A 20,773-nucleotide genomic window follows, 5' to 3' on the forward strand; every position below is an offset into this window, starting at 1 on the left:
TTCAATGTAAAACATAACAGGACACTAGAGTAAATTCTCTACCATTTCACACTTCTGTTTAATCAGTTTTCTGTTTGACGTTTGTTCGGCTGTGTAAAAACGATAACTTTAATCTCAGCCAAACCAATTTACTGAGGAACAAATAAAACACTGAAAAAAGCCAAACAATAACATTTTTAAATTATCCGAGTGACTTATATATCATGTTTACCCTGAGTAGCGAAAGACCGCGGGGGGGTTGAAAATGATGTGCCGGGAATAGGCTGTTCTCGCCGGCTCTAGTGAGCCTCGAACCCTCTAGCTATCAAGCTGGTGGGTAACAGACGTCTCCGAAAATTAAATTCCTTAATCGTCGACGTAATCGTGACTAGTCGACTAATCGTGGCAGCCCTAGCCATTAAGACAAGCTATCCGGACACTCTCCAGTTATAATATTCCTAAACAAAAGTACAAATTATAGCCAATTGCTACTCTGTGGAGTAAAAAAGAAAGAAGTTGATATTCTTAAAAAGTCTCCCCCTCACACCCCAAGCACTCTTACTTGCTGGGTGTAACACACCCACTGCAGAAAGGCTGATGCCCAAATAGTTCCAGTAAATCAATATAATAATAAAATAGGAAACTACATGCAAAGGGCAAGGACTCTAATCTAGTCACCACATATTTCTATTGGGGTGGGGGGTGGGCGCAGAGCCATTGCAGAGGGGGTGCGGTATGAAAAGGGGGAAAAAAAATGCTTGGACACTGCTAGCATGGGGCGCCCACACAAACGCAAAGCAGGAGATGAAACATCGCTGAATATGTTTCCAAACCAACTTTATTCTAAGCTAAAGACTAGAAAATATGGTGAAGCATATCTTCGCTTTGGTGTCACCTGCACAAGTGCCGAGGTAGGTCTCCCCTGCAGAATTGGTTTTCCCTTCGTTGGGAGCAGCGCTGGGCTGTTCAAATCACGGACAAACAGTATCCCACATTCTTGATTTTTAGTTCACAAACACTTCTCATAATGACTAACTACTCCTGACATTTTGGAGATGTTAGCTCTTTATACTGTAAAGTTACAGCGGGATCCAAATAACATCAGGCTGATCCTGCCACGATCTGTTGCCCGGTTCAAATCACAGACAAACAGTATCCCACAGCTGTTTATGTTTTTGAACTCATTTTGCACAGAGAGGCATTTTTTGAAAAACGTATTGATAGCAATGTTGAATATTATTACACAGGAAAAAAACAACTACACATAAAATAATTACATCGTGACGCCTCTGCCTTTCTAAATGGAGGGACAGTAACTACGTGTGTATGTAAGCATGTAATACCTGCAGATAGTCAGATTAACAGTATTTTGTCTCTATCTGCCATTCTGCAATTCATCTCATGTAAACAATAACGTGGCGCACAGCCTGACGTGAAAAAAAAGCACATACCTTTGATGTTGCGTGACGAACTCTGTATTCCTCGTCCACACGTAAACGCAAAAAAAGGAGTTTTAAAAAATCTCCGTTTCGGTGTTTCGAAACGCCGTTTACGTGTGGACGAAACAGCTGCGTTTCAGGGGGGCGAACATTTTTCTTGTAAGACAAAGGGGGGTCTAGCAAAAAGAGCTTGGGAACCATAGTTTTAACCAATAAAAGCATGGATTTGTGTTCCATTCTTTTATGTAACTGCTGGATTGCACCACCCACGCTACAAGTTCACTGCCATTCTGACTGTGCACAGCCATGTTTGTTTCACTTGATAGAACAGACCTATTAGGTGGCTATTTTATCCTGTTAAAAAGCAAAAAACATCAATTTAGTGTCTAAGACAACTCATTACTAACCCTCATGCAGTACGTGATAAGCACAAGAAACCCTTCTTGCGTGACATTAGCTCCTTAACTTACCCATCACCAATCCATTCCCACCCCTTTCTCAAGTTTAAAAAAAAACCCTCTCCTCTTGAAATACGTTATTGGTCCATCGGTTTGGATCAGAAGACATGTAGCCCTCTCAGCTTTCGATGTGTGTGTTTGTGAGTGTGTGTGTGTCTTTGTGTATGTGTGCTATATGGATGGTCTCTCTTCTCCACACGCCCTGCCTTCCTTTTCTGAGAAACTGACTCAGCAGCCACTGTCAGGTCTGCTTAATTTTGTCATGCTTGACTTCCTGCTACCTGGACTCTCATCTGCCAAACCCCCTTAATCCACTTGTCACTCACAACACCAAAAAGCTCAGGATCTGCTCCTTGAATGAAGATAGGGAGGTGGAGCATTGGTGGGTGTATAAGAGAGTTATCCTGCAGATTTTAGTGCAGGTGTGCAAGCACAGGTGCATCACAACTGCTGTGGGAATTTTAGAGTTACGGGGATTTCAACACTATTTCTAGCCATTACCCAGAATAAGGCAAAGAATCTGTCAAATAATTTGTCAAATATATATATATATATATATATATATATATAGATAGATAGATAGATAGATAGATAGATAGATAGATAGATAGATAGATAGATAGATAGATTCGGGCACACATTTTGAAACAGGCCTTCACAACTGAAAATTCAAAATTTGTCCAGCTGACCTTGTATAGTTATATCTTTGATGACATTTACAAGACAACATCCTATTTATATATTAGGTAGCATTCGCTGCCTAATTTCTCATCTGCAAGCTTTTTTTTCACTAAGAATTGTGTGATTGCAAATGCCTGGAAAACTAGAGAAGTCTAAATAATTATGATCAGCTGGGCTTGAAATTAACACCAGCTAACTCACTCAGAGTAGTTAATATTTGACTGCAGCAGACACAGTTTTACCTCAGGGCATGTTAGCTTCCTGCTCTATTTCCAAACAAACACAACTTTCCTCAGTTCTTTCTCAGATTGGTATGATTTTATATGGTCCTTCCCAATCTACAATTTCTGTTAAATAAACATACGTATTTGTACAGCTGTCATTTCAGGGCACATCTACATGTTTTTACAACTGCTGCTCCTAGCCCCCTCTCCTCACTGAAAGGGTGAATCAGTCTGAATAAACAGTGAGCAAGCAGTTGCATGCAGCAGGCTCACACTACAAATACAGTTGTGTGTTTGTTTTTCCTTTGTTGCTGTTGTTTCAGTTATTCGGTGAACACTGATGAAAACAAATATATTGTCTTTAGCAGTAAAAAAATCATTCCTGTGCACTAATGCACATTATCATGTGTGTATGTGTTGCAGATTATCATCTGACCCTGACTTCTCATAAGCATCCATATAGGAAACTTGTCTGTCCAGTCAAAGTGTTTACTACTGTATGTGTATAGTATATCTACTTTCAGTCTTCAGCCTGTGGTGCCATCATTAACACTGGTTATCTATCGTCGTGCTTGCTCCTCTATGCTAATTAAGACACCCTGTATTACATTCAGATTATTTCCACCATCCTTACAATGGCTAATGTATATTCATGAAATGCACTGTGTTTGTGTTTTTGTCTTTTCACTTTAATTTATTTGTATTATGCAACATATGTCTCTCTAGAGGAAGAGAAAGTAAGTATTTCTCTGACTGTCTAAGTGAGCACACATGAAATTCACTTGTCAATTTGACGCACTTCCTTTGCACTGAATATCACAATACATCTATACATGTATTATGAAAAAGCATAAATTCATGCACAACAAATCAGGAACCAAAAATATTTGTATGTGAATGTGCATGTTTAAAATCTGCTAACCTTGATGGCATTGGTGGAAATCTGGATCTCATGCAGCTTCCTCATTGTACCGTCACGGTCAATGAAGTAAGACGAAGCCAACTGATGAAGGGCTTCCACATTCTGAGTAGCATTGGCAAGCTTTCTGTCCAGCTTGTTTTTGGCCAGGTACATTGTCAGTGCCTCCTCCCCTGCAAGTGGCAAAAAGAAATGGAATTATATAAGCATGTTTTTTAAGAACTTTTTAAGGCAATGAAGACATTATTTTTTAATCCAGTGTACTACAAAAGCGAAGCAAGAGCTGTACATATATTGAATGTGAAAGTTGTCATATTCAGTCTTATCTTGGTTGCCGGTGGAGCACTCAATATAACAGAGAAGTCAGAGATGAATACCAATGCTAGGAGCTTTAGCTTGAGAAACCAGATGCCTTAGGTTTCCCAGAACAGTCACATATTTGCTGCTTCATCCCCAGCTGGCACCATCCCCAGAAAATGCCCTTAGATTTACCCCTATTGGGATTGCATTATTTCCACAAGAGGTGTAGTGATATAGAATTTTTACCACAATACCACAGGAATTTCATCCTGTGGTCTTGTGGTAAATATATCACATCCAAATTTTTCTTGGAAAAGAACCCAGAACGGGAAAAGGATAGGCATGATACAAACACACAAATAATTGATTTGAAATAATTGAATGCAAATATTTTAAAAGAAAAATACGAAAAGGGTAAAAGTAAGTAGTGGAACCAGTTTAGCTACCTCAAGAAGACTGCACAAATCCCAGATCCTCCCCCAGTTATATATTTTTACAAAAATACTGTATTCAGTTCAATCACATTACTGATCCTATACTGATTACATACTTCATAATTTAAATGCTATTATTATCAAAGATGACAAAGTAAGTCCGTCTTTACACTTCAGAAAACACTTGAAAAAGAGAAGTACCGGTAAGTGTGTCAACTCACTGAATTCAACCTGATCTTGCAGAAAGTGTCTGTAAGGTCAAGAATATGAAAGTCTAGATCAGCAAAGGGCCTAAATATTTACAGCGCACCAGACAACCATTTCAGTTTGCATGTCTTGTGCTCGTTTGTTGACTCACTAAAAAGAGCTGAGATGCTCAATCAGTACACATCATATTTCTCAGTCTTTCATTCCCACAAGGAGAAACAGATTCATAAAAAGCAAACAAGCAAATATCAGTTCACTTCTGCAAGCTCACACAATCTATCCTGCAAAGATTACTGTTCAAATGGCAAACCATATGCTTGGAACTATTTCAAGAGCGTGTCACATATGTTCAGGTTTACAGTGCTGTGAATGGTTATTTGGCCCCAAGCGATGCATTGGAATTGGTCATTTAACTTGTGGTGACCGTGACTAGGGGTGGGTAGCAGTCAGGGCCAATGTCTCATGCCTGGTTAGAGTACAAACACTGAGGGGACGAGGGCCGATTCTCCGATGCTGCAATGCTCTCTGTCCCTCAGGGGTTAGCAAAGTTACTTACATACACTCGACTTACACCACTGCACAAGAATAATAGTCCCACATTAAGCCCTTGATCTGCCATTTTTTATCACTATTTCAACTTAGTGTGGCATAAAGGTCTTCTATACATAAATATTTTGTGGTTATTGCTAGCTGGCCAGGAAAAATCATTACCTCTCTGGCTTTAAAAAAGTCATTTGTGTGCACCTTTCTATAAGTAATACATTGTGCTACATTATTGCGGGGCACCTCGCTGGCACATTGCCAGAAATAATCAGCTCGTGTAGGGTGTATGTGTTTACAGCTGAGAGGTATTTTAAACTGTTTCATCTCAAATCAGTGTTTCCGTGCATGTATACAAGCATGTTTTCTGAATATCTTTTTCTTTTTTTTTTCACTTTCCTTGTGTTTGCATGAATGTAGAGGTCATGGAGGATATGTGACTGCCTAGTGTAATGGAATGGTAGGGAGAGCCCCATTTTATGCCAGTGGTACATGTGTGGGAAACCTTTTCAAAGAACCTAAGTGAGTGCTTTCAAATGACTTCATAACCTAGTCACAGATTCACAGGACACACACAAACATACCCTGCATTTGCTGATAGGTGCTGCTGTCTGCAGTTACTTTAGTTACTTCGTTACAGAAAAATTACATCTATTTTTTGTACTTAACTATATATACATATGTTTGATGACAAAAATTGTGTAAATAATAAACCAATATAGGATGAATTCTATTTCACAACCCAACAACTACTTAGCTCTATTGTAAACATCTTACTTCTCTTATGAATAATCTCGTGATTAAAACAGGTTAACGCTTATAATAAAATGTATATGTAACACTCACAACCAATTTTCTACCCTTCTCTTCAGCGGCATAACGCTATTGCCAGTTACACATTTGCTTCGGGTTTATGCAAGATATATTCTGGTATAATGGAGTAAAAGATATTGTTGTTGACAGAAGCGTTGGCAAGTTTCACTGGGCAGTTTTACTCTACAACCAGAGGCACAGCCATAGTTCTGCATATGAACTTTAGCCTTGGGCAACCACAAGTCATTTCAATAAACTATTTCTTTTTTTTCATGGCAGAAGATATGAGACACTGAATAAGTTTCATTCAGTCAGTCTGTGTAATCACAACAGAGTGTTGGTTGGCAAAGGAGTCTCCTCAGCTAACATGCAGTTATTAGCGCAACAGCTCTAACAGAGCGTAAAGTAAATGCACTCTTTCTCAGTTAACTACAAATACATTTTTAAAAAATGCACTGTGGTTGTTGTTGTTAATGTAGATTAGTTCTTAGTGGCAAAAGCTAGGCAGAAATGAATGTTGTCAATTAAAGCGACAGTGTTTGCTGTTTTGCAAAATGTTTGAGCAGAACGTGTATTTTTTAAATCCCTCCACACAGATGTATGTAGGACAATGAACTCTCCAAAGTAGCTAAAGTTGTCTGCTGGATTTAATTGGATGTGTCTCCTTTTAAGCTTTTTTTCTCTATTCCCTGACTCGACTCAGATGCTCTATAGTTGGCTGTGCACACACCCATGGAAGTCACAGTGAAACAGCAGTTCTCTCACTTAAAGTGGAAAAATGATTTCAAGCATGTGAAGGATAGAAAATGACAGATGTGCTAAAATATATTCCTTACAGCTTTAGCAAAATGCAAATCTGTCCTTCACATTCCCTAAAAGCAATACCTCCTCTAGCATTTATATACAGCCTTACTTTTGCAGACGTCTTCACTACTGACACACCGAAAGGTTGAATTTTCCTGTCAGCAAATGTGCTTCACTTACACTATTGTTCTCAGGCAAAGAGCCTGAGGTGTTAAATATTTGTGCCAACTGTTTTATGTACATATTATTTACTTAATTATTAATTTATTTATTTCATCTTCAAATTCAGTTAAAACATAAACTGAGGTATATTTTCACTTTAACTGCTTCAAGTCTTTTAACCGCAGTGGGCTAAACTCAGATCTAGGGCTGCCACAAACTATTATTTTGATAGTCGACTAGCAGTGTTGGTCAAGTTACTTGAAAAAAGTAATCAGTAACTAATTACTGATTACTTCCCCAAAGAAGTTACTTTACTGATTACTTATTTTCAAAAGTAATTAATTACTTAGTTACTTAGTTACTTTTTAAAAACACGATTTACAACCTGAAGAGGTGATAAAGCGATAGATCTTTCAGCCCAATTCTACTTTTTCTACATAATCCATCATATAAAATGTAATCAAATGGAAAAGTCTCTTTTTTTAACTTGTTTTATCAGTTTTAATCTTTTAACTTTATGCATCAAGCAAAAATTTAATTATATGCACCATTCTCTGACTTGAATAAATTAGTTTGACATTTAAAGCTATTTTCTGCACATTCCAGCACATAAAATAAAATATTTTTTGTGTTTACACTCACTCTTTCAAATAGATGCAAGTAAAACACAGCAGAAAATAAATAAAGTCAAAGACTCAGCGGTCCTTTTGCTCTATTTTCACCTGTAAAGCAGGACTGGGATAGGCGGAGGTTTACCCTGGTGCACGTGTGCCGCGGTCAGTTGAAGAAACCGCGACTTTCTCTGTGAATTTCCCATTATGTCGTTGCGCACTCGGTGCTTGCTTGGAAGTTTAGGGTTTTTTTTCGCTGTAAAAAGAAGTTTTCTTCCCACGCACAATGGACGCTAATGTTTTTGTCACATTTTATGGAGTCAAACTCAAAGTAAGGTCAGTACTTCCACGCTTTAAACGCTGCACGCTCATACTCTCTCCCACAATTGATATGTGATCCATTGTTGATCTGCACACAGCTGTTGTTACTAACGGCACACTCGCTTACGTCACTGTCGTGAGACATTCTCGCAAAAAATCATGGTTTTAGTAACGCAGTAACGCAGCGTTCCTACGGGAAAGTAACGGTAATCTAATTACCGTTTTTGCAATAGTAATCCCTTACTTTACTCGTTACTTGAAAAAAGTAATCAGATTACAGTAACGTGTTACAAGTAACGCGTTACTGCCCATCTCTGTCGACTAGTCACTGATTATTTTTGCGATTAGTCGACTAATCAGATCATGCATCCATTGGACATAAAACGTATAGATTATTGCACCAGCAGCATCTGCTCTTATATAACTATCATTAGCTTACAGTTTTAAGTGTTTAAGGTATGTGCTAACTAAAAATAAAGACAAGATGATAGTTTATTAAATTTTAATGAAATTTGCAGATTGTTTCGGTGAAGTTTAATAAACTCCTTGCTATCTAAAATATACCGGGACACCGGAGTATATTCTCGAGCATCTCACACTTCTGATAATCAGCTGTCTGCTGGACGTTTATTCAGCTGTGCAAAAACTATAACTTTGATCTCAGCCAAACCGATTTACTCAGGAACAAATAAAATACTAAAAAAAGCCAAACAATAACATTTTTAAGTTATCTAAGTGACTTATATATGTTTAACCTGAGTAGCGAAAGATGGGTTTGAAAACGATTTGCCGGGAGTCCGGTGTTCTCACGGGCTCTAGTGAGCCTTGCCCCCGGCTAGCTATCGAGCTAGTGGGTAACAGACGTCTCCGAAAACGTCGGAGCGCTTTTGAAAATATGTGGTGTCTTGATAAACTGAGCAGATATTTGAGGTTTACACAGCTACATTCTCACCTGAAAATATGTTAAACGTTTATTTTGTGACCCAGAAAGAATAATAAGAGTAATATTAAAACTAACTAGCTGCCGCCATTGTTGGAAACTGAGCTGGGCTGCGCTATGAATTCTGGGACAGAGCTACTTCTTCTTCTTCGGGGTTTAACGGCAGCTGGCATCCTTGTACATGCAGTGCTGCCATTTTCTGTTTCAGTCCGTTATTACACTCTTAAATCCTACTACTTATTCCTGCGTCTTTTGGGATCTTACAAAGCTTCAAACGACGCGTCGACTATTAAATCAGTCGTTGTCGATTTTGATAGACAACGTAATCGTGACTAGTTGACTAATCGTGGCAGCCCTACTCAGATCATATGCTACACTTCAAAATACACATAACTTGATACTCATTAAGAAAAGTCAAACAAACGAACAAAATGTAAAAAATGTGCCACAAACTGAGATCTAATTAAAACAGTCAAAAATGTTCAGACAACAAATGTTTTCCCTTGACGTTGTCAGTCAGTGCTCAGATAAGAATATCTGCTTCTTAGTTAACCCTGTCATTACCACAGCACCATATTTGCAGGCAATTAGTAACACAGAAAGCTAGTTCATTAGCATTCATTAGCATAGCATTGATCCTACCTCTTTTACATGAAACTCTTTAACAACAACAAATATAAATGACAAACTACCCAACTGAATTCATTTTGCCTTTAATTAAAAAAAGTAAAAACAAAAGATATTGAGAAGAGGCTGTGACTATGTACACCTTTTCATTAGCTCTTTAGAGCTCAAAGACAAAGAAAGGAAGAAGTAACGACTCATGCTAGGTGACATAACAATGGTAATTCATTGTAACATTTTCTTTCAGTTTCCGGGTGGGGCGGAGGGGCTCTAATGGCGCTCTTCACACTTGAACACTCAACTCTAAGTTGCCTGGGAGAAGGAGAATTCATTTCTTTCCTCTCAAGTGTATAATGACTCATGAGACCACAAAGTGTAGGTGGCTAAAGAGAGAATTAGCCTCCTCTTTATACTTCATCTCTAGTATTGAATGCACATTTCTTGGTTCATATAACCATTAATGGGCAATTCCAAGATTGACATAAGAGTTTGCTGACCCATAAATTGAAACAAAGGCCTGAAGGTTAAAGAAAACATGATGATAACTCAGGGGCAAAGTAGATGAGCTCGGGGATATCTGTAAAAATATAGAGGAACCACATATGGTGATGCAATTCAATAACCTTAAGGAGGATGCTGTGGGTGAAAATGATACTGTGGTTATTTTCAACTGTTTTAGCCATCTGATGTACCTGTTGTATTAGGATTCTTCCTAATTTTATTTCACCCCCATATGATGTTTCAGCTCAATATTGTATTTCCAATTTCCAAAAAAAAGGTGTTGCAGGATGAATCACTTTACAGGGTGGGTTATACAATATCCCAGTTCTAACTCTTCACATCTAATATTCATCTGCACAGTGTAACTAAATAATTAAAGCCGACTTTATATTTGAAAGTAAAGAAATCTGCTACCAGATTTACTTTTTTCCCTTAATGCTTAAGCATCAGTTCCACTTGAAGATATCACTTCTGACATACAAATATAGTTTGAGGTTACTTAATTAAAAATTAAATTAAAAGACACCAGTTCTCTCTGAATAATTGATACTGGGGTACATAAATGCACATTTCCCAAGCTTTGTCAAGTCTGGAGCAACATGACCCAAGCCTGTTGAACAGCATCATAATAATGACAAAAGTATAAAGAATATTTTTCAGAGGCATTCGATCATGAGATTACAAAACTGCAGTACAAACGGCAATTTACACAAGTGAAGCGACTACTTGGCAATGTTTCATGCATGCAATTATATAATTCAAGGTTTGAATAACAGAGCAGATTATCTTACTAATTATATCTTTAAAATGCAGTTGGGAACATAATCAGAGTAAGCTGCCTTCATCCATCCCTCCGAGCTTGTGATAAGATAAGACATAGCGAGGAGAAAGCATTTATTGTTAGGCTAGGAGAGCACAGGTGCTTACCTTTTTTTTTTTTTAGGGTGAAGTACATTCAATATACTTTTGATGCTTTTTTTCTTTTCTTTTTCACTGTAAATTAATTGAATTGATTAATTCTTTAGAAATTAAGAACAGTGTTGATATTCATAGTAACTAACAGTAGCTATAGAATGAATCTTCTATAATATTTGCAATCTACACTGAAATTTGATGATCTGTCATGCTTATAGATTAATCACAGAAGTGCACACTGTGTCCCTTAAAGTAAAGGTAAGTTTGAAGATCATATGTAAGTTGAATTATACTTTTTGCAAGGGTTTCTGATTCAGCTACACTTTCCCTTACACCTTAGCTCTTGCTATGTTTATTTATGTTTTTGGTGCAACAGCAGCTTACCTTCCCTACTAAACTTCTTTGGGATTCCTTTACTAATACCTTTCAAGTGCCCATGTAAAGCATCATCATAATCACATTTATTGGTTTTCATACAGACTGATAATCTGTTTTCTGAGAAAAGTGTTCACTGAAATGATCAATTATCATGAACTGAAAATAGAAATAGAAATGTGTCTTTGTCTCTCTACTTAATACATGTTTCTGAAATTGTTTCCAGATGAAAAATCTAGCAGACAGCATGCCATTTCCATTTGGTTGATTGCCTGCAATTCTGTACAAGTTACTAACCATGGACAGCTGACAAATCAGGACACCTGGCAATTTCCTGTAATTTTCTCATTAATGTTTTGTCTTTCATATAGTCATAAACTGTTTATATATATTCTTAACTCTTTCCCCCCCTGGATGCCTACTAGAGTAACCCTTGTTTCTGTTTTCTGAACTGAGCGGCTGCTGTTCAGACCTGCCTCCAGAACAAAATGACTGGGTGCACTAGTGAAAGTGATTTCTGCCTATACAGCTTACTAGGGCTACCCTTGGAAAAACCTTCTCTAGTGCTCATCAAACCACGTCTTTAATGACACATTCTGAGGTGTCAAAACTCATTATAAAGGACACAGGGGAGGTCGTCAAATGTCATGTTCATGGGAGAAAGAGTTAAAGGTTATATTTTCTCTGTAATGAAACAGCTACACTTTATTGGAAACACTTATGCTCTTGTTTGTTAGTCACTTGAAAATCCCAGCTTTTTTGATTTGGTTGGAGAACATTTTCACGTCCGCTTTCTTCTGCTCTTTTGTGATGTAGCTGCGGCTGAGTTTTTCAAAACCATGAAGAAAGAGTTGACCTCAAGCTGCTTTACTGAGTTGATGTGACATTGTTAGCAAGCTGGTAAATAAATAATCCTGGACAATATTAGGTTGAATTTTCACAGTGGAAATCATGCAGGGGCATTTGATCGCAATATTAACAAAAAGGAATAAAACTTACCAAATACTTGATTTTTTTTGTTATACTGTGTATCATCAGATTTTTTAAAAATACATTACATATGCATGTCCAAAACTCCTAACAGACCTGAAAGACTTTTCTTGAAAGAAATCCTCCCTTACATATAAATTCTTTCATTGACATGAACCTTTTAAGCAAGCCATGTGTAATAAGCTTTTTCAGCCAGTGTGGAAAAACAAGTAATATTGTTAATCAAGCATGGAAGTGAGCAAATGAAACATGTGAACCTCTCTTACCTCCCAGGGTGGCTGAGATGAGAATGTGAGTTCCATATTTCTTAATGATAGTGTCAATGAACTGCTGAGTAGTGGGCCTGCGTCCCAGCAGGCGTACACTGCGCTGGAACTCAGGCATGAGTGGCACAGGGTTCCGAATAAGATCCCTCCTTTCAATTGCAGTGTTCCTCACCTTCCAACGTGCAAATTCCCTGCAAAACACCAGTGAAAAACATGCTCTCAACAACATACCTTATATTACACTACTAACATTAACAATTAACATTAACAATGCAGCTACATTACTTATAGAAATTCTATCTGAAAAGCTAATGCACACTGGGGTCTTTCATGTGAATACAACTGTATGAGGCAATAAAACATTAAAAAAAAATTTAAAAACAGAGGCCAATAATGAAGATGCACTGTATTCTCTTGTGTTTATTCAGTCTGGCACAACCATGCATAATCATTGTTGCTTAGTTTGTAATCTGACCAGCTTCCTGCGATGTTCCTCTGTAATGCAGTATGTTTTCCTGAAAACTGCTCAAGGTCATTTCCTCTTCATCATGCTCTGACTTAATTCTATATATATAAAAATACACAGTGCACAAAAAAAAAGCAACACTGACTTAACTACAACTCATTCTGCCCTTGATGTTTTCATGTTTTTGCAGTGTAAAAAGATCATGGAGAATAAGTGTGAATGTTTATGAAGCTTGTTTCTGTCCATCGAGACCCGCATCAAGAAAAGATTTCACCGAAAACATTACAAATATCTCTATTCAAGAATTCCTGGTGTATTTTTAACTGTAATTGATTGTTTATTGCTATTTTAATCAGAAATTGCCATTATCATCTTGCATTCTTTCTGCATACATTTCTTTTATGTGAATGTGTATCTAGAGGTTTATTTAGAATTTAGGAAAAACACTTTTTTGATTACTGCAGTGTGTTCTAATCGTCAAATGCTGCAAATTTCCATATGGCTTTGACAGATTACATCATTACATAGTTATGACCTTATTTTCTGTTCAGTGCATCTCTGAGAAACAGCAGCTCTGCCACCGATTTTGTTTGTCATATACTCCATCTTAGATTATTTAAAAACCACGTGATAATTTGATTGGTCTGACATCCAGCTTCTCTCTCTGGTGGAAAATATACGTTTAATGAGGCCACGTTTGGTCCCAGTGCCTCCACCTGTTCCTAAACCCATGAGGATTTCCAGTTTTCTCACTGGATCTTGGAGACCAAGTCCCTGCAGGGAAAACTAATGTCACCTCATTTGGTCATTACCAAATTTCACGAGATCCTAATGACTAAGCTTTTTTTAAAAAAAATTAAAAAACAGACAAACTAAAAACCTCTTGGGTCCTACATGTCTGTGAAGGTTCTCAGGCATCCAGGTCATCGTAGTCTAAGCACCTTGGAAAGAGATTTGGCCTTAACTCCCAGACGCTTTAACGCCCACTCACATCCTGGACCATTTGACCTAAGGAAATCACATGATAGGGTGGGAGGCTAGGTTTTCACTGTGGGTTCATCGGAAGCCTTGGCTGATTGTGACCCACGCCCATTTTCACACCTTGGCTCGTGTGATTAGGTAGAGGATCAATAGGGGGTCCACGACCCCCTTGGGGACATTCCCATAGGACTTAAAAATCATGGATTCTCCACCAATTGCTCTTAGAACTGAAGAATTGAACTGAACTAAATGGCAGAAACTGTCCTTAGAAAGTAAAGTATTACAAGCTTGATATTAGGAACCCAGGTTTTTGAAACATGCAGATATGGCAGGTGTGTGTAAAATAATGTCAAAATGTTGCCTTTGTTTTTTTTAGATTGAATACGATAGTATACTGCTTTGTTATCACATTTGAAAAATGCATTGTTGAATGTTCAGTTAAAAAGTAAGTGCTATGAATAAAAATTACTCAAGAACGCTTTATAATAGCCTAATCACAAGCTTTCCTCCTGAATACGTGGGCCCACTCCAATTGATCGGTCACTTAGTTTGATTTTTCTGACATGTAGTCAGCAATGTGTCTGGCTTGATGGAAGCAATTTTTACTACTCTGTTCAGCACTTATTAGCATTTAAAGTTCAATTTCTTTTCTGCCAGTGGACTGTTATGTTATGTAATTCGTAATGTACCAGACATTTCACAGGTAATATCTTGACAGTGTCCTCACAGGGCACATTTTTTTTATACATTTTGAACGCTTCAAACAAATTGAAAAGCATTGCTAACCATATATGTTTATGCATTGTCTTAAAGCCAGAAAATAAATAAATAGAGGTCTTTGCTGCTGATTTGCAGAAGTCTTTCTCATGAACTTTGCAATTCCTTTACGCAGCAAAGACACAAGTGCTCATCTGGCAGGACAGGACACACCACTCAAGCTAGTACATGCTGATTCAGCTTCCACTCTTGTTCCATGACTTAGCTCTTTAAGGGATACACGTTGCTGTACCTCAAATCTAGAGCAAACTTTTAAGCTGAAATAACTGCAAGATTTTATTTGTAGTTATGCAACTGTGGTACCAAATTTTATCTCTCTCCACTGCCTGCCAGGCTCGCTCAATGTGCCTGTTATTCGTTTCTTTCTCTCTGTCATAGATGTCAGTTGATTGTCACAGAATGTCTCTCATAGTTTGGTCACTATCCATTTTAATATAAAACTATATAAGGCAGCCATATATGCTTCAGCCTTTCTGCCCCAGATAAGAAATGCCAGAAGATGGAACCTACAGCATGACATGATTCAGTGCTTTGTTTCATAGCTCCAAGACCGGGTTTAATGACCTATCAAAGAAAGTTAAGAGGAGATAAATGGTATCGTAGCTGCATGGAAGGAAGACAGGGATATATGTGATTATTGCTTTATGGTGTTTAAGTAACTCATTTGGGAGGTTGGGTAGATTATGTCTGGCTGTATGAAATAAAGGATAAAATATAAGGGATAATGTGGACATCCACAAATAAATACTTAATCTATGTAATAACACTTAGATTGAATGAAACTATAAGTCCAATATTTTGAGTAAAGAAAAGCATACATTGAGGCAAGAAAAGGATACCCAAAGGTTGCACAAGTAGCATTGATTTGTTTGGGTTTCTTGCCTGAAATATTGATATGTCCAGTATGTTCTGTCTGTAATATAGTCTGTCCTTGCTACAGCCAAGGTATAGAGACTGCACACAGACATGAAAACCATCATTTAATGATCAACTGGATGGGAAATATAATGTGCAACAGATTTACACAGAATTAGAGTAAAAATTTAACTGAATGAATTAATGAATGAATACATTTCGTCCAGCAACAGTCATAATTTCTGTCAGTTCAATTATATCTGCTTGCTAAAGAAAATATTAATTTCTCATATGTTTGGTCTATGTTCAACCTGAAATATGTTCACATAAACTAATAGTAACCAATTCAAACCAATCAAACAACTGATTAAACTTTATAACTGATGGCTTTTTTCCCTGTAAAATTGGTGCTATTTCACTGCCATTTTTCTGAAAAGTTGACTTTTCTAGCTCTCACCTACAGAGGCAAGTTAATCCAGTCAAGGTGTTCAACTGGAACACAGTTGATTTTATTGTGAAACAGTAAAAGGAAAGTGTATTGTATTTTTATTTGTTAAAAAAACATTTAAATGTTCTATAATGTTTACAGAAATATTAAAAAAATGGTTTTGTCCATATGGAGAGAGAGATTGGTAAGAACAATGTTGCAGCTACATTTCTGTGTCCTGTTTTTGCCCAACTTGCAGTTTCCAGGAGATATTTAAATATTGTTTAATTCATCAGGTGGTACATTTAACATTTGATCTTTGTGAATTCAATACTAAATGCCATGAATAAAGCCTCTACAAAATGGAATGACACCACAAAATTCAGCAAAACTATCCTATACATAGACAGCTGTGAAATTATCAGCCTGTGTTGTTGTTTTAGAAAAAAAGAGGTCAGGTCGCTACCATAACTCACAACCAAAATGAACAAAAATTTGCAAGCAAGACCTATTTTTGTTTCAACCTGGTGCTTCAAGATGATAAACCTGGCTAAATTGTTACAAATCAATGCATGTTGGGCTTCACAACAACGCTTTTATATGTAAGATTTATTTGCAGTGCTTACTGTAATTGTTAACATAGTATTTATATGTTTTGAATGACTATTAGTGGTATGACTATTATGATGCACCCTGAAAACATAGTGGTGGAAAGTGAGAATATGGCATGTCATAACAAGTTCCAGGCAGCATGTCGTCTGCTTCAATTAGAGTTGGGGGCTGTATTGACATCCACTGAATATTTCCTAAAGCTCTCGCAGGGGCAGGAAAAGACCATCATACAGTGTGTCACCACAGGCACTTAGCTGATTTTGATGCTGTAGCCCAGATTAAAAAACCTTGAGAGAGCATGACAGACATTCAAAGTAGAAGTGTGGAAGCAAAGAATAAAGAGAGACACATCTTTGTTGAAAATATCTAACTAATTGAGTGGGAAACTGGCAAGGCCCATACACAAAATGTTCTTTGGTGCCTCATAAATGACATGGAAAAAACACAACAAAAAGTAGGACTGTCAGTGAAACACAGAGCTTGTCATGCCGCGCTTCCTCTTTCCCTTTGCCCTCCTAGCACTATGGCCCTCAGCATTTGACAAACGTGATTTAAACTGCAACGATAAAAAGAGGCCAGAATATTATTTTTGACTGGCTATAGATGTTTAACAGTTGCAACTGAGAGTAGTGTGGTGTTTAAAAGAACCCTGCCCACGTAGATATGTAAAGCCTATTATATTCAGACTAATGTCACCAATTAAAATGAAATATAAATAATTCATAGGCAGCTGTGGCTGTTTATGTTGCTGGTATGTCAAATGGTTGCAATGCCCCCAATTTCTTGACCCTACAGTTAGATAAGTATGCATTCTGTTTAACCTTTTCAATTTGAACCAGATCATAACAATGAGAACAACGAAAAAATGAAGATGATCGCTAATGCAAGTAGGCAATAACAGGGCAAAATCTTGGAAGTCTGTTTGGAAACTGTTCCTCTGTGTTTCAGAAATTGACTGGGTTTGTTGTTTGATGGAAAAAGTTGTTTGTGGCACCATATGGATTATTTTATGTATTCCACTAATGAGGAATTCCAGACGTTAGCATCCGCCACCGTTACATTAAGTGTAAAAGTGTAAAGTGAGCTTGTTAGTCCCCATAGGGAAATAGTTCCTCTGCATTTAACCCATTCACCCAGTGAAGCAGTGGGCAGCCACCAGTGCAGCGCCCGGGGAGCAGTGTGTAGGGACGGTACCTTGCTCAGGGGTACCTCAGGGTAGCCGTTCAGTGGAGTCGAACCCCCGACCTTCCGATCATGGGGCCACCACTCTACCTACTGAGCTATCCCTGCCCCCTATTAGGCTACTTTATAAAATAAATTTTTTTTAATGGAAGAGAAACATGCCACAGCTTTTGTTTTGTGTTTATAGATGTCTTTTGCATTATGATGAAGAAGAATTTTTAGGCAGATTTGCCACAATTGTGATGTTTTATGGGTTGATCTCATCAGTCTTCATGATTGGGAGAATGCAGGCCTACAACAACACAAATACAAACACTATTGTTTAGAGATTTATGTTACAACAGAAACGGATGGATATTGCTAAAGAAAACTGCCAAAAGTCAGTTTCACTCTGACTTCACTCACTGTTGTGGTCCTACTCAGAATAGAGTGAGAAGACCATTTGCCATATCCTAGGATTGGAAGTCTGCTCTACTGTTTTATCCAACTCAGTTTCATGTTCACATGTGTAACCATGGTCCATAATTACCACTTAATGCAAATCACCTGGCAATTGTATGGCATCTGACATGTCTGTAGTCATCTCAAGAGTACATTTACATACAGATTGCTGAGCTGACTAAACTGGCAGATTGTCAGGTTCCTCATGTTACCATGATCGTTGGTGCACTTTCACAAACACCAACTGGCAGTCTACTGTTTGCAGAACATCAACTAATATTTTCTGTCTTTCATGTTTCATGTGATTTTCAATTACTCCCCCCGAGAGTGCTTAGAGTTTTTTGACAATTTTAGGCACAGTGTTGGTTTAGTTGCTGCCTGTCGTGAGCAGCGTTTGAGCTCTTTTAGTGGACTAAATGCATCAGATGTTTTGGAAGAGAAGTGTCGAGAACGTAACTGCAGGTCTTTTGGAAGTTGTCTTTGTCTACAAGCACTTTCCCACTCTTTTCTCCTCTCCTCTTCAACAGTGAAGCCATTAAGCCTAATATCACTTTCATTTTTAACTTTCAACCAGAAATTATGAGCAAACAAGAGACAGCGTGACTGTTATTTTTTTCTTTTCTTTTTGATACTTTGTGTTCTCTGGGCTTTAAGAAATAAAAGCTTTATAACATAAGCAACCAGTTTAATAAGGACATTTTTAGCACATTAAGTCACACTGGTTAGTGCCAGATCAGAAAATTGTAATTAAATTGGTGTTTACGATGTTAAAAAACTACAATTTTACAGCAAAGTATATTTAACAGCACTGTTAATGTGTTTGGTTGTGTTTGATGTATATTGTTGCTTGAAATATGAGGTAACCTTTTTTTTTTAACTTAAAAATGTGTTAACAGATTTTACTTTATTGCATTTGTTAGATACTTACAGTCACTGAACTAAGGCTTTATTTCAAACCTTGTAAAAGACATAAAAAATGAAATTGAATTGAATCTCAAAGTGCAGGTCTGGGAATACCTCAAATGTCTTTCATCAGTACTTTCAGAAGAACGCATTGCTGTGATAATCCCTCAAATATGACACAGATGAGAGAGCAAGGAGAATCAGTGTCCTGTACATCCATACAGCGTTTACAGTTGTGAAGCTTATAATGGTGATTTTTCAGCAGAGTATGTCAGAGAGGTGATGATTCAACCCTTTGTAATTTCTGTAGCTGCTTTTTGAGGTTATTGTACTGAATTACATCATAAATTAGCAGTAGCTCTATTTCTTCACAAAATTTGCATACCCTGGCTGTAACAAATAGTTATTTGAATTACTTTTCCCTTCGTATCAGCTAGAACCAATCTACTCATTCTACATTTACCTATAGCATCAACAGAAATTACTGCCCAGAGAACTGCAGCTCACTGGGTATTTTCTGTTTTTCTGACCGTTGTAGATTTGTTTGTGTGAGAAAATCCTATCAGATGAGTATTTTTTCAGCAGGGCATATCAACCATGTCTACATGTCTAAATGGTTATTGGCTAATTAGATACTTGCATTGAACAAGTTTACGTAGCAAAGTGGCTGGTGACTGCATATATACAGATTTACATGATTTTGTAAATCCTTTTGCTCCTTTGCCTCTGCTGTAATATCTACTGAAAGCCTCCACAGACAGCAATTTCCTCCTCTCACATTTATTCTGGACTTGTTTCTAGTTTCTCACATCACCTTTAACACGCTGCTTTGTTTCACATCTGGTGAGTCAGTTGCTTTGCTATTGTTATCTATAGCCTTGTGATACATGCTGGAATGGTTACCAAAAAAAAAAGAAATTCAAATGTGTTTGCACGATGAATAATTGTCATCCAGTGTTCAGATGTGAACATGAAAGTAATGCAATAGGCACTGGAAAATGTCACTGATGTCAGAAGTTACTGATGAGTGCAACGATCAGCAGAATCAGTAGACATCAGAAAAATGTTATTTTTGTCATGGTCCTGGGCCATGTTGGCCCAGTGTTCTTAGTTTTCTTGTATGTTTGTATTTTGTTCCTTATTTAGGCCATGTTTTCTGAGTTGCCCTGTTGTGTTGTTCCCTAAGTGTTTTCCCTTCATGGCTTTTACCCCCTGTGTGCCCCTCTGTGTATCTGTGAGCCCTCGTCTCTCCTTATGTTTTATTCCATGTTTCCCCTGCCCATTATGTCCAAGTTCTCCCCGTGCTCTCTCTCCCCCCCTGTGTGCCCTGTGTATTTATGAGCCCTCGTCTCCCTTTGTGGTTGTTTCATGTTTCCCCAGCCCGTTATGTCTGTGTTTTCCCCGTGCTCTCTCTCCTCCTGTCTGAACCTCTGTGCACTTCCTGTTTACTTTGTGACTCTCACGCCTGTACATGTAATGTTCAGTTCACCCCGCCCTGTCTCGTTATGATTATCAGTGTCACCTGTGTTCCCCGTGTGTTCCCACTTTCCTCGTTAACCCTCTGTGTATTTCTGTCTGCGTCTCCCTCTGTTCGGCGTCGCGTTCTCCCTCATGCTGTGTGGATTT

The 20,773-nt window shown here is 37.8% G+C and overlaps 1 protein-coding gene across 1 annotated transcript in view; it reads right to left on the reverse strand.

Moving 5' to 3' along the window:
* Positions 1-20,773, reverse strand: part of brinp1 (bone morphogenetic protein/retinoic acid inducible neural-specific 1) — a 127,527-nt gene that overhangs the window by 50,095 nt on the left and 56,659 nt on the right. Inside the window, exons 3-4 of the mRNA XM_086300878.1 lie at positions 12,504-12,694; positions 3,704-3,873 (exon numbers count right to left, since the gene is read on the reverse strand). Of these exons, the coding sequence (XP_086157004.1) occupies positions 3,704-3,873; positions 12,504-12,694 (361 nt within the window). The remainder of the gene's footprint in view (positions 1-3,703; positions 3,874-12,503; positions 12,695-20,773) is intronic.

This window comes from Aulonocara sp. 'chitande type north' Nkhata Bay, linkage group LG7 (genome assembly GCF_057382095.1).
Source record: "Aulonocara sp. 'chitande type north' Nkhata Bay isolate Kocher_YH1m ecotype deep benthic linkage group LG7, A_spYH_male_GT1.1, whole genome shotgun sequence".
Classification (NCBI taxonomy): domain Eukaryota; kingdom Metazoa; phylum Chordata; class Actinopteri; order Cichliformes; family Cichlidae; genus Aulonocara; species Aulonocara sp. 'chitande type north' Nkhata Bay.